The sequence below is a fragment of the Candoia aspera genome, chromosome 1 (assembly GCF_035149785.1).
Source record: "Candoia aspera isolate rCanAsp1 chromosome 1, rCanAsp1.hap2, whole genome shotgun sequence".
Lineage (NCBI taxonomy): Eukaryota > Metazoa > Chordata > Lepidosauria > Squamata > Boidae > Candoia > Candoia aspera.
In genome coordinates, this window is record NC_086153.1 from 334,461,745 (window position 1) to 334,476,377 (window position 14,633).

The 14,633-nt window shown below is 42.8% G+C and overlaps 1 protein-coding gene across 1 annotated transcript in view; it reads left to right on the top strand.

Annotated features, from left to right (window-relative positions):
• Window positions 1-14,633, top strand: part of WDR18 (WD repeat domain 18) — a 46,525-nt gene that overhangs the window by 522 nt on the left and 31,370 nt on the right. The window contains exon 2 of the mRNA XM_063290827.1: window positions 4,380-4,490. Within this exon, the coding sequence (XP_063146897.1) occupies window positions 4,380-4,490 (111 nt within the window). The remainder of the gene's footprint in view (window positions 1-4,379; window positions 4,491-14,633) is intronic.

Sequence of the window (14,633 nt, forward strand, 5' to 3'; positions counted from 1 at the left end):
TCTAGTAGGTTGGACCGAGAGAGAGTGACTGATCCAAAGTCAGCGAAGAGTGTTGGTGGATGAGGGTCGATTTGAACCTGGGTGTCCGAGGTACAAGCTTTGCATAGAAATCTTGTTAAGAGCTGCCAGTGGGTTCGTGGTGTAGAATTATCCCATAAGGAAATCTATCTCTTTGGGAAGTTGTTCCACCATCCCATGACTTCTCTCCATAGGGATCTTTGTTCTCAACAGAGAGCTTCTCCAAGAACAAAAGTCTTTTTAGAAATGTCCAACTGTACATTCCCTTTGGGAATTCCTCCCCTTGTGCAAGTGTTTTCAAAATGAATCACTGACAAGCTTTTTTCAATAAGAACCTCTTTTCTTAGCACCCTCCCAGTTCAAGCTTCTTAGTACTATGGCCCACATAAGATTCCAATAATCATTCCCCTCCTCATGTGCCTCCTAATGTAGCTATTCCTAGAAATGTTTCTGACATTATGAGAATGTCCCTCAAGATTCAGAGTCTCAGTATTTTGTGCATATATGTAGAAGTTGTGCTTCCATAGTACATGTTCCAGACATACTGATCTCATAAGAAACCCTTGAAATAGAATCTGGTCGTTAATCTACCTAGCTCGTTATTGTCTAAAGTGCTCTGTGAACAGCTATCCAGGTTTTCAGGTAGGAGTCTTTCGCAGTTCTGCTGGGCAAGACCAGGGATTTGAACTTTCTACCTGCAAAGCAGAAACGCTGAATTGCAACCTTCCCCTTACCAAGAGAGGTGGACAATCTGTAATCACATGCTTCCTTCAGTCTGGTTTTGAGTCTCTCTGAGTCCCTTCAGTCTGGTTTCAGTCTCTCTCCGCTTAGTCTGAAGTTTGGGGAAAAGAGGTTTATTTATTTATTTCAGTGCCATCCAACTCCAGAACAACAGGGTGTATCTTCATACAATACCTTAACTCATGGTTCATCAAGTCATAATTTATTGAATTATTTATGAATAGAAGAGTGTCAGGCAGGGGAAAAAACGGTCTATCAGGCGGAGAATTTATTGTCCACAGCCAATGTTTGGCTTTGACCTCATGACATCCTTTTTTCAGCCCTGCCCATCATAAGCTTAACACTGATTACTTCCAAATGAATATAGCCCTCAATTAACAAGCCTTTCACCTATTTTGTAAGACACAAGCACATGGTAGCATCACTTATGTATTTGGCTGCCTGTGGTGGGCAGTAAGTAATGATTATGATCCTGTTCAAATTCTGTATTGTTCTGTGTGCATCTGCCCAGATTTTAAGATGCTTAAAAGAGGCTGTTCTCTGTCTTGCTGAGGTACATTTGGTAAGAATATAAGAGCACCTTCCCAAAGATTGCCTGTAGGCTTTGGTACTCCTGGTCATGGAAGCCTAGGCTAACTCTTTTATCCTTCTGTTGACAGACAAAACTTTTCTTTACATAAACAGATTTGCTGCTGGTATTCATTTTTATGTTTTGAGGTCTGTTAATTCTTTCTGATGGGGTTATGTCAGCCCCCAATCTGGATGCCCTGTCAAATGTGTAGATTTAAACTCCCAGAATTCCCCAGCCAGCATGTTCACCGGGGAACTTTCTGGAAGATGAAGTCTGCCTATCTGGTCAGGCACAATTTTGCAGAAGGTATGTTTCATCTGAGTTGATACAATACTTGAACTATAATTGGGTTATTTTATTAGTATGTTAAAACTCCCTCATAGTTAATTACGAACTAATTGCATGGCTTTTCACAAGGTGCTACCAGTATTTTTTCTTTTGTTTGGATTATCTTTTTTCCTTTCCCCCCCTCATTTTATCCATTCCCACTGTCAGCTACTTAAATATTCTCTGAAATAATCAGAAAGTCTCAAAAAGAGATGTTCTTCTTGAGTCCTCAAAATGTTAACATTGTCCAGGTTGGGAAGCACTGCTCTAAAGCATAAGGCAGTAGACTCTCTAACAGTATCTAGAAAGCCACGTGGTGCTGAGTTTTGTGCTACACTTTAAAGCTTGAAATGGGGGTTCCTGTCTTGTGGAAAGTCTCATTGGTCCTAAATAGTATGGTCCACAGAGTAGGAGGATGGAAACTGAAGTCCAGACGTTCCAAAAGGCCTTTCCTCAAGAAAGAGGTCCCCCCCCCCGCAAGAAGCACCTCCTGAAAAAGAAACATAGGCAAGGTCTCTGTCTCATCCCAGTAAAAAGTCTCTTCCACCTCCGCTGTTTAGTCCCCTCAGGCAGGATTTTGTTAGAGCCAGAAGAATGGGGCTTATAGTTGTTATCCAGGACAAAAATCTTCACCTTCTGTTTGTTATAGGAGTGGCAAGTGAATGCCTTAAAGCAGGGATAGCATTTCTTTCTTTCTTTGGCTCACATCTACTTTTCTTGAGGGTGATCTGTTGCAACATACCTGTAATAATACGGGGGGAAATGGTAGGGGATGGAGAGGAATCAAATATGAACAGATTTAACCCTTTTCCCCTTCCCCTCAACCAGGAGACTGTGAGTTCTAGTCCCACTTTAGGCATGAAAGCTGGCTGGGTGACTTTGGGCCAGTCACTCTCTTTTAGCCCTTGATGTCAGGCTTAGGTGATAAGCCGGTCAATCAATTCCTGTGCAACCAATGGATCAACATTCAGCTGATCCGAAAAAGCAGACCCTGCACCTGCAGGAAAAATGCTAGGGAAAAAAAAAGTGAGGGCTGCTGTGAGACCTTGTACCAAGCTCTGTATGTGAAATCAGTACAATGGAATGTGTTTGGGTTATGTTATCTGTTCAAGGCCTTTTCCCGCAGACCATCAGAAACCGTTAGGAGCACCTGGGATTGTGAGCCTGGGAAGATTCTACGGGGGGAGGGGTTTCATTTGCACTGAGGGTTTTTAGTTTGAATTTGGCGCACTTTCATCATTCTCAGCTTTCTCTGTGATCCTGCACACTATAATAAATCAGATATCTTTGAATTCCTGCTCATGAGTCTGATGGTGTTTTAGAATAGGTAACCATTACCCAACTAGGTAACCATGATGTTACCTAGTTGGGTAATGAAACGTCTGCAAGCAAACAACCAAGCTCAGAGAGCACCAAGGACTCCACAGTTCAGCCCTGAGCTACAGATATTCTCTTCTGTTCATACAGACACGCATGTTCCTTAGCTTATTTAAGATTAGCATCTGTTCTATCACAATACAGACATAAGCTTTAATGCACTTCTGGGTCTCCATCCATTTTAAAGATAAATAAATGCACATTTGTCCCAATGTGGAATATGTATTTAATGCAGCTCATGAAAATAACCTTTCATTTTAAAATGCTAAAAACTTTCTCCTCAAATTGGAACATGGAATAGTTTTGCACGTGGATGAGGACAGGGTCAGATAATGCTAACATTCCGTTGTGCCTTTTACGAATATAAAAATTGCTTTGCTGGATCTCAAGAGATCAAGAGATCCCAATGTCCTGCTCAGAAGCTACATTTATCTCTGATAACTAAGAGTCACAAGATTTATCTTCTGCGGATTTATCTCTCCCTCTTTAAATGGTCCATCACCCAAATCTGGAATGTTGATATGTGGATTTAGAGTTAACAATCTTAGGTTGCATGGAAGGCACAGGACATTTGTAATGCGACTTATTTGTGGGAGCGCTCATTCAGGCTGAATATGTTCCTGGCATTCAGTCTGACAGGCATAAAGAGCAGGAAGCGAGTTCGGAGATATTTTGCTCCTCATAATACTGGAGCTTGATTACTTAGGGGCTTGTTCAGCAAGAAATTCATAAAGGACTTTGCATAGGGTGTAACTTAGAAAACAGATTTCCTTCTAATGCAAGAATGGCCACTGGCTTGGATGGTTTTAAATAGAGGAGAGTTAAATTTGTGGGGAAGGAGAATTTCTATCAATGGTAATGACTGTATTTGGATTAACATTGCAGCTCTCAGGTTAAAAATAATTTCTCTCCAATTGCAGAGGAGCAACAGCATGAGAGAGCCATTGACTTAGTGTCCCATTTGTGGACTTCCTAAAGGCATCTACAAGCCTATGCTGTAAATGGGAAACAGATGGGTTATTCTGGATGTCTCTAGTCTTGCTACAGCATCCTAATCGTACGTGTTGATCTTAAATTGTCTACATATCAGACAGAGAGGGCTTTCTGTCACCTTCTGCCTGGTCCTTTCTTTACTGGGTGATTGAATCTGGAATATTCTGCATGCAAAGCATATGTCTTCTACCACTGAGCTGCAATTTCTCTCTCTGAAGCCTGGCACACACTCTGTCCTCTCCCTTGCTTGAGATGTGTGTCAGGTATGCCTCACTCACTCTGATCCCTGCTGAGACCCTTTTCAGGTCAAGTGTATCCTTGCTCATCTGCATTCTTTTTTCTGTTTCTCTAGGATCAACTCCAGCAGAAGATAATATGCCCGGGTCCAGTGACTTGCCTGACAGCTGCTCCCAATGGTCTCTACATCTTGGCAGGAATTGCTGAGAGCATCTACCTCTGGGAGGTAAGGGAGTTGGTAACATTGGAGTGGAACACAGGCTGATTTTTTTGGCTACCAAAGAAAAGCTGGCTGAAAGTTTAAGAAGCTGAAAAACCAGTGGAAGAGTTAGACTACTGTTCTCCCCTCCGTTAGGGTACACCGGCTAAAGTCAAAGACCTTTAACCATACATAATGAGTTACTGGCAGTGTTCTTTAATGCAGTGAGATCAGGACTTTGCCCCAAGAGGGCGGGAACTACCATCACCCTGCTTCCTGTCAATTTGGGTTCCCATTTTGTTTCATAGGTAAGAGAGAAGGGTTTTTAAAATGGCTGTTTTGAGCTGTGCTCATTTGGATTGCTTTCCACTTCCTCCTTAGCACCTGTGGTCCTTTTAGTTTGGTTTTGCGTAGAAGGAGGCATTTGAGTCCTGTTCATCTGTCTTGAACCCACTCACTTCCAGCAAAGTCAGATCATGACAATTAACAACTCCAGTTAACAACGAATAGATGAGTCAATAAATAACGATTAAACCTTGTAACACCATTCTTAAAAGCCATCAAAAGTGATATGAAGCGTAAACTGTATCAAGAAGGAAAAGCCAGCTTATAAAGGTAGTTTTTCAAATTGCATTTAAAAGCAATCAGAGAGGGCCAAGAATGTACATTGGAGAGGGGAAAATCCATAGCACTGGAGCCATCACAGGGAAGGCCTTGATCTATAGTTAATGAGCCCCACTCCTGGTTGATAATATAACAGGAAAGTGCTTCCTTTAAGCAGTCAGGTCCCAAACCATGGGATACAGACAAGATGTCAGGCCTTCTTTATATTGGCTTCCACTCTCTGGAACACCCTTCCCTTGGAGGTACGTGCAGCTTCTACCCTCCTTGCATTTCACAGACAGATAAAATCTATACAATGTCAACAAGCCTTTGGCCTGAGTTGATTTGCTGGGCACCCATCATAGGAATTGTTTGGTTACCTTATTGTTATCTATTTACTATTATGGTATTATTAACTTGCTTGTTAATAATAACCAAGATGGTGTGGGATATAAGCATTGCTAAATAAATAGATAAGGGGGTGGGTGGATTTCATAGCCAGTGAAGCTGACCCAGGACTGGTGTCACGTGCCCCCAGGCAGGAACATTGACAGAAGCCTGGCTGCTGCATTCTGGACCTACTGCAGCTTTTGAATTTCCTTCAAAGACAACCCCAAATGAAAACTGTTACAGTAATCTGTTTAGGAGGTGACTACAGCATGGATCAGAGAGGCCAGGTCATGGAGTTCAAGAGAACGCCGAAGTCGTCTAGTCCAATCCACTTGGTGTAGGATCTGCTAAAGTATCTTGGACAGGTGGTCATCCACCTCTGTTTGAAGGTCTCTGGTAAACAGGACCGTGCTACTTCATGAGGCAATCTGTTCCATTGGTTAACTGCTCTTACTGTCATGGAATTCTCCTAATATCCAGCCTGAATCTACTTCCCTGTAGTTTCAACTCATTGGCTATGCTCTGCTGGACAATAAAAGAATAAGTCTGTTTCTTCCTTTATTTCCTTCTTTATTCACATTCCTTTTAGTTTCAGAAGACTGCTGCCATGCCTGTCCTCTGTCTTCTCATTTGCAGGCTAAACATACTTAGTCCCTGCAACCATTCTTCATAAGACTTAGTTTCCAGTTCCCTCACCCTCTTGGTGGTCCCTCTCTGAACACACTCCACTTCGTTAATGTCTTTTTCAGACTGCAATGCCTGGAACTGGACAGCAGATTCTATGCGGGGTCTGATTATGGCAAGTTAGGCACGAAAGCCGGCTGGGTGACCTTGGGCCAGTCCCTCTCTCTCAGCCCAACTCACCTCACAGGGTTGTTGCTGTGGGGAAAATAGGAGGAGGAAGGAGTATTAGGTATGTTCACCGCCTTGAGTTATTTATACAAATAATAAAGGCGGGATGGTAAATAAACAAATAAATAAAAAAGTAGAGAGGGACTGTAATTTTCCACAATCTGGATTATGTGTTCCTGGTAATACTTCCCAAAATAGCTTTTGCTTTTTTAGCAGCTTCTTTCATTTTGTTGGCTCATGTTCAATTTGCCATCTACTAGAAAGCCCAGTTCCTTTTCACATACAGTACTACTCAGCCAAGTCCCTCCCATCCTAGAGCCTTCCATTTTTTCTTGTCAAATTCAGGACTTTACATTTCTCCCTGTTAAATTTCATCATATTCATTTCAACCTACTGTACTGTTAAAACCTAATTCTTTTTTAATATTCTCCTTCTCTCTTAAAGTATAAGCCACTCCCTTAGTTTTGTGTCTTCTGCAAGTCTGATCAGTCCCTCAACTCTTGTATCCAAATCACTAATAAAAATGTTAAACAGCACAGTGCCTAAGAAAGTACCCTGTTTCACTCCACTTGATACTATTCTCCAGTCTGATGTGAAACCATTTAGGGGAAATACTCTCTAGGTGCAGTCACCTAGCCAATTAAAAATCAATACCTTAAGTGGCCCGTATTTTACCATTTAATTAATACAAGTATCACAAGAAGCTTTGTTGAATATTTTGCGGAGGTTAGCCCTATCCAAGAAAGAGCGAAGTTCATAAATTAAATGCAGCTGATAGAAGGCACCTCTTGCCATCATACGCAACTAAATACACAGGGAGAGTGCTAAGCAGAGAAACACCCCCAAACTATGGACCTGCTCTTCAGAAGGTGTACAGCTTTATCCAGGGCAGGCACCCTTCCCCACAATCAGGCAGAACTGATGCTGAGTAGCAATCCTTCAGTTTGTTAAGCTTGCAGTCCAACTTGGCAACAGCACACTATGAGACTCACACATCTGAGGATGATGGAAATGAGTAGATCAGAAAGTCATCTTCGTAAAAATGGTACCATCTCCACGTTCTCCAACCATCTCTCCCAGCAGTTTTTTATAGATGTATTGGGGACAGAATAGTCTCGTGGCACCTGACAATCCAAGGGCTGTGGGGAAGAGCACTGCTCTCCCAAAACTACCATCTTAGACCAACCATCTAGAAAGAAGCAGATCCATGACAAAGCTATACCTCCAACCTTCAACTCCCTTAGGTGGTCCAGAACAATGCTGTCATCCAGAGCTTTCCAAACTTTGTGTCGCAACACATTAGTGTGTTGGTTGCAGTGTGTAGGTGTGTCGCGTGGTCAAGGGATCATACAGGTACTACGCATGCGCAGTATGTGTAATGGGGTCGAACAGCTGGTTCCACATGACTTCCGGTGATGCAGCCGCACCTGCAGTGTGGTGGTGTGTCAACGTGAAACGTTTGGAAAGCTCTGCTGTAATCAGTGGTATCAGAAGCTACTGAGAGATCTACAGCAGGAGCACAAGGAGGGACCATTCCTACTGTCATGTCTCTTCAACAGATCATCCACCAGGGCATGCCCTGCCCTGAAATTTGGTTAAAATTAATCTAGATAAATCATTGGCATCCAGTAGGTCCTGGAGTTACATACCCATTCCCTGTCCAACTACCCTGTTCAAGAACGGCAAGTTGGATACTGCCTTATAGCTATCAAGTATGGAGGGCTTGAGAGATAGGTTTCTTCATATATGGTGAACCACTGCTGTCTTCAACAAGTGAACTCCTGAAGAAGGGGACCATTAGTGATCAAATATGACACCTCCCTCGGTAGATGTCTAGCAGTTCTAACCAAGATGGAGCAAGATTCAACAGACAGTTAATAGTCCAGACCTGTCCAACACCTGGTCTGCCTTCCAGGGGAGCAAGTGAAAACTGATTGACTGAACAGTGGAGGATGCTGTTTCCTGCCTGCTCATGCTGCTGCAACAGTATATGTTCTTCCTTGGAGGGTATTAAACATTTTGAGTATTTCAAATTTCAAGCCCAGAACAAAACTTCCCACATTTTAGAGTTTCTTTTTGAGCATAGGATATAATATTTTGTTTAGTCCTAGAATGTTGAGTGTCCCATTATAGGGAACAATAGAAACTCAGGCAAGTCATGTTCCCTTGTTTTTATCCAATTAGTGTAAAAGTAGGATGGGGTGGTAGTGCTACATACTAAAAGTAGGTTATCCTTCTCTTCCCACTATCACTACAGTTGTTTTCTCATGCCTGTGGTAGTCTCCATCTTTCTCTTAGATGCATTTTAATGGGAAATTATCAAAACCAAGAGTCAGTGATTAAAATTGGAACCATACATTTAATTCTGTTGAGTAGCCAATAGCCAGGACTTGGTAAACAGATTTGCTGAGTCAGACTTTTATACAGATGTTTGTTTGTTTGTTTAAAAGATTTATAAAGCTGCTGCTCTCCCAGTTTGACTCTAAGTGGCACACACCAATAAAAATCAAAGAGAAAATCAGAATCAAAGAAGAAAATAAATACTGTGTAGAACCAAAATAGGTAAAGGTAAAGGTTTCCCTTGACGTAAAGTCCAGTCGTATCCGACTCTAGGGGGCGGTGCTCATCTCCGTTTCTAAGCCTTTAGAGCCGGCGTTGTCCATAGGACACTTCCAGGTCATGTGGCCAGCATGACTCACGGAACGCCGTTACCTTCCCGCCGAAGCGGTACCTATTGATCTACTCACATTTGCATGTTTTCGAACTGCGTAAGAGTCAGGGCCATCCCAACCTTGGGCGGGGGGCATTCCAAAGGGTCAACGTGATAACAGAGAAAGCACACCTACTTAGCCACATTAGGAGGCATTGCCTGGAGCATGCCAACTCTGTGCCATGTATAGCTTTATAGGTGATAGCCTGGGGACTCAAGGACCTGGGATAGGCAGATGTTGTTTAATAATATTAAAAGTATTGTCTCAGGATGTAAGCTGGTGTTCAGTAATATGGTTGATACCACATTCTGCCAGATGTTTAGACTGGATTTGGCATTTTTGTCCACCTTTCAAGTCCTTCCCTATTATTAACATCACCATCACCTTGAATTATACCTGGAAGCCTGCTGGGAACCAGTGCAGCTCACACAGTAGTGGTATTATAAGAGGCATACTGAAGGATGTCCATTACTACGCACATCACTGCATTCTGAACTAGCAGCATTTCCCAGAGGTTTTCAAAGGCAGCCCCATATAGAGTGCATTCCAGAAATCCAGCTGAGAGGTAACTAGGGCACGAGGGACCATGAACAGGGCCTCCTGATCCAGAAGCAGGTGCAATTGATGCAATAAGATGGACAAAAGCCCTCCTGAATGTAGTTGCCAGCTGCTCTTCAAACTACCCAGAATCACAATGGAATAATAGAAGGAGGAGAAGGAAGTCCAGGCGGCACCCCAAATTGCATACCAGTAGGGAAATGCAATCCCACCCAGAGCTAGGGTGGAAAATTCCCTGAACCAATTCCTGAGGGACCCAGATTTCACAGCCTTTCAGTCTTGTTGCAGTTGAGACAGAGCTTGTTTTTCCCTACTCGGACCCCCACAGGTTCCAGGCACTAGCATCACTTGGTCAGTATGGGCCAGTGTTTCTCAACCTCAGCAACTTTAAGATGCGTGGACTTCCCTCCTAGAATTCCCCAGCCAGCTGTGCTGGGAGTTGAAGTCTGCGCATCTTATTGCCAAGGTTGAGAAACACTGGTATAGGCAAAGGGGTATAACTGTATCATCAGTATGCTGATGTTACTTGACCCCATGCCAACAGATGACCTTACCCAGTGGCTTCATGGAGATGTTAAGAGCAAAGCAGGGGCCTAGAGTAGACCTTTCACACACCCCACCAACACCAAATGGAACTGACCCTGGTAATGGAGGAGGACCATTGCAACACCAAGCCCAGTCTCCAGAACTGGTTCAGAAGGATACCAGGTTTGATGGTTTTGCTGCTCAGCTATGGGCATTTTCCTTTAAATGGGAGTTAATAATGCCATTTCCCCCCCCACACACACACACCCTTTATAGCAATTTTCTCTGACTTAATACCTCTCAACAAGGTTCACTGCTCTTCCCCAATCTCTCTTCTGTCTGGATTTTCTCTCTGCAAACCCAGAAGCTGCAAACAGTAAGCTTCCTTTGTTGTTGGCTCTGCATCCCTTAATGTCAAGGAGAAATATAAAATCAGGCCTTATATGAGTCAAAGAATTTGAAAATTTGTGGTGGAGTGTGTTTTTTAAAAAAGCCATGGAATGGAAAGTATATTAAAATCCATCTAACCAAATCCATAATCATTAATTCAGTGCAACAACTGGAAATATAGTAGGTCCCTAAAAGAGACTGGATAAGCCAAAAAGAGACCATCACCTCTTGAGGCATTCTACTCTGCTGTTAGAAAATCACAACCCAGTAAGAAGAATTGTGTGTGGAATTCCATGTTCTAGTCCTGGAACTTTCCAATATGGTCCAGAAAGTTCCAGAATCCAGCAATTTCTGTTTTGGAAGAGTAACTTCCAGAAAATGATGGACTATTCCTGGAGTGGTCAGACTGGCCTATTTCAGAAGTAAAACGAGGTAGAACCAGGCCACTAATTAAGATGTTGCTCCTAGTTTATTTGAAATCTATTCCTCTTACTGGTCTAGAACTTTCTAGAGCAGCTTTTCTCCATCATCACTTGACTGGCCTTCAGATGCTTGAGCTGCTAATATTTTTTTAACCCTCTCTGGAGCTTCCTGTGGAGATAATGCTATTGAACACCATGTCAACTTCTGAAACACCGTGTCTGGCAGAGCAGTATATAGGATTGCTCATGATTGGCCTTTCCCCACCTGCTAATTCTGGCTGGTCCCTTCACTTTCTGAGGAGCCCCAGGAAATAAATGGGAAGCAATGGGCAGAGAAATCAAAATAGAATTGTAAGGTTGGAAGGGACCACAACAAGGATCATGTAGTCCAACTCTCTGCATTGTGCAGTAAGACTAATTAAACTATCCTCAAGAAGTCCAGCCTCTTAAAACCTCCAGGAATGGAGAATCTACAACCACTGTAAGAGGACTGTTCCACTGTTGTATGGATCTTGCCATCAAGAAGTTTTCCCCTGACACAGGCAGGAAGACCTATGAATACAAAATGTGATAGTCTAGTGATAAAAATTGCACTTATTCACTCCGTGCCCGGCGGACAAGATCCAATGAGATTAGAAACAATGCCATTTTGATGTTATCTGTGAGGTTTTTGAGTCTGTGGTCTTGAAAGGGTTGCTGGTTTGCCCCCTCCTCAAAAGGCCTGCCCTGGATCTTTCAGTATTAGACAGCAGTCAACTTCTCTTCAGCCTCCACTTCTTGGGAAAAATTGTAGAGAAAGGGATGGTGTGACAACTGCAAAGGGCCTTTGAAAGCCCCCACTTCTCTTTTACGTAGAGAAGACCTGATAAGAGGGAGGGGTTTTTCTCCCCTTCGTGCTGGAGAGTTGCTATCAGACTGGTAGATAATCCTTGGCATACAACAGCTTCTTATGTTCTCCTCTTATACTTTTCTATCCCATAAATTTAATTGCACATTTTATTACCCCATTCAAGATTCTGCTCCACTTGAGTACATCTTTCTTCCTTTGCTACACAGACTGTTTTTGAAAGGTATATTTCCATTCTTTTCTTTTTTTCTATCTTGATACGGGGTGGGCAAGAGAAGATGAAGAAATGCAGAGCTGTCCCAGGATTGCTGATGACTTCTCCCTCCCTCCCTCTCTCTGTCTGTCTGTCTGTCTGTCTGGCAGTCTGCACCAAATACTACTCTCTCTTCTACAGCCTCTCACCCAGGGTTAATGAGAGTAGCACAGGCTTCCATCCACTGTGAAAAAAGTGTAAATGTTGTTTTTATAACAGCAATATCTAGAGTGCTTTCAAATTCAGATCCATCTTGAGTGAAGAGAAGGTAACGAAAACAATGTCAGGCTTCCTTTCATCCTCTTCCAGTATATTCTGCCTCTGGCTGTCTTGTGAGGGTCTCTGCACTGGCTCTTCCTCATGTCACATCCCCAAATTTTATGATTATTATGGCTCCATATCCCTTGATTTGTTATCACAGTTATATTTACAGCAAGACTTGAGTGGTGGAAATCCACCCAATGTTCACTTCAGACTACCAACTATAGTTTATTGACTCAATAATAATTTACTATCCAGGCCAAGGCTTGCAGTTCCAAACCCAAAACAAAACAAAGCATTTATTTATTTAAAGCATTTTTACTCCACACACTGCCTACAGGGCTCCCAGAGCAGTTCATGCAAGATTGACATCACTTAAGATTGTTTGCTTTCTTTCTTTTTCTTCTTCTGTGACACAGAAGGCTCTAAGGGTGGAGATGAAGTTGAAAGAGCTTTTTTTTCCCTCCCGACTTCAGACTTCATGCCAGCCTACACAGAGGAGTACAACAGTGGCCCTCCTGTACAAAGATTATTTCTTTATTTATTATTGATTAAAGAAGTTTATATGGCTGCCCAATTCATTCACGGTGACTCCAGGCAGCTTACAGAAATAAAACTACATCTGGTGACAACAGTACATTCAAACCAACCACTTGATGGGCTGCCCCAGGATACCTGTTTCCAACAACAACCAGATTCATGTTTTGGGGAAGCCTGCAAACAAGGCACAGGATAACACCCTGCGCCATTCACTACGGTTTCTTGACAGCTCCCTCTCTGACAATTTAGCTCTTTTGCCATCTTCAGAGCTTCAGAACAATTAGCATCCATCCTGCCCAGACGCATCAGAGAGGGGGGAGACGGTTCTACCCCACCAGCCTTCCCACTTCGCTGCACCTGAGGCAAGACCCTCCCACCTTTCCTTGGCAAACAAGCGCTATCATGTTTTTCCCTCCTTCACTTGCTTCCAACAGCAGGCCTTCCAGATGGCTGCATCAAAAGGAGAGGAGAGTCTACCTCTCCTTGCCCTGTATTCCTAGGCCAGGAGCTGTTTCCATTCAGAATCATTAAATTTTGGAGTAAGTGGAAACCTGGAGAACCATTTTGTTCAGGATAGGCAAGGTTGGATGGTTGAGGGCTACAGCTCTACCACCTAATCTTCTGAAGGTTCATAGAAGGCAGTGTCCCCAGAATTTGCCTCCTAACACTCCTGCTATAGTCCATTAGATTTTATTATTTCTGTTTCCCCTGCCTTTTTCACCATTTGTATCATGTCTGTTAAGTTGTTAGCCATTATTTTAAGCCGAGCCATTTTGAGTGATTTCTATTTGGCAGGAAGCTGCTAGACAAAAAGCAGCTGGCAAGACCACTCCGTTAATTTCTCTAATGCCACATCGTCTTTATGGCTGTGCTTCCATGAATTAATTGTTAGCACGAACTGTGGTTTACGAAGTATAATGGTTTGCAATTAGAGTCTTACGATTCCTGATTCAGGGTAGCCTGTCAGTCAACAAGAATTTGTCCAGAATTATGCAGAAGCAGAGTTAAACCTCATTAACATTGAAGTGACCTGGTTTTGGAATGGAAAAGAGTAAGGCAAATCGGTTTTAAGAGTTCAAACGGTTCTTTTTTTTCCTCTGTGGATGTTGTTGTAAATTGCTTAACCTTTCCAAATGGATCAGGATGGTGGGCAGCCCTCATAACAGAAAGTATAGTGATCCTCAGGAATTTCTCAGAGGTTCTTTAATGAAAAAACTCAGCCATGAAGATCAGCTTGCTGCCCATCTTGTGTTTTCTTGCAGGAATGAGCAAGCCAGGAATACACAAAAGGGCTCAGGCAAATAAATCGGTCCACAAGCGGCTTCATTCCTATAGAAGCAAGCTCACTATTTTAAGAAATAAAATTTGGAGAGAAGAGTAGTAACGTTGGCGCCAATCTGACCCTCCCACAAAAATAAATCAGTGTCTATCTGAAGTTCCTGAAGAGCCAATTAGTGTACAGTACTATAAATTGATTCGTAATGTGGCAGCTGATATGTTGGATAGCTACAGCTTGCCACTTTATCACAGGTTTACCCAAACAGGCCTGAAAACAAGTTTCCTGTGTTAAATTTGTTACTTCACAAAGTAATAAACGAGCATTTGAATCTCTGAGGTTCTTTGTCAGGCTGGAGCTCCTGCAAAATTGGGCAGTAAAGCACTCGATCGATGAAAAACGTTTGCTCCCAGTGACCGTCTGTCAGAGCCGCTGTCCCCGCATCCTGCCTTGTGGATCTTCTCTTGCAAAGTAGGTTGGAGAGATGACATCAAAGCCGCTTCCAGATCTGACCCTATAATTTTATGGCATGTTAATCGACC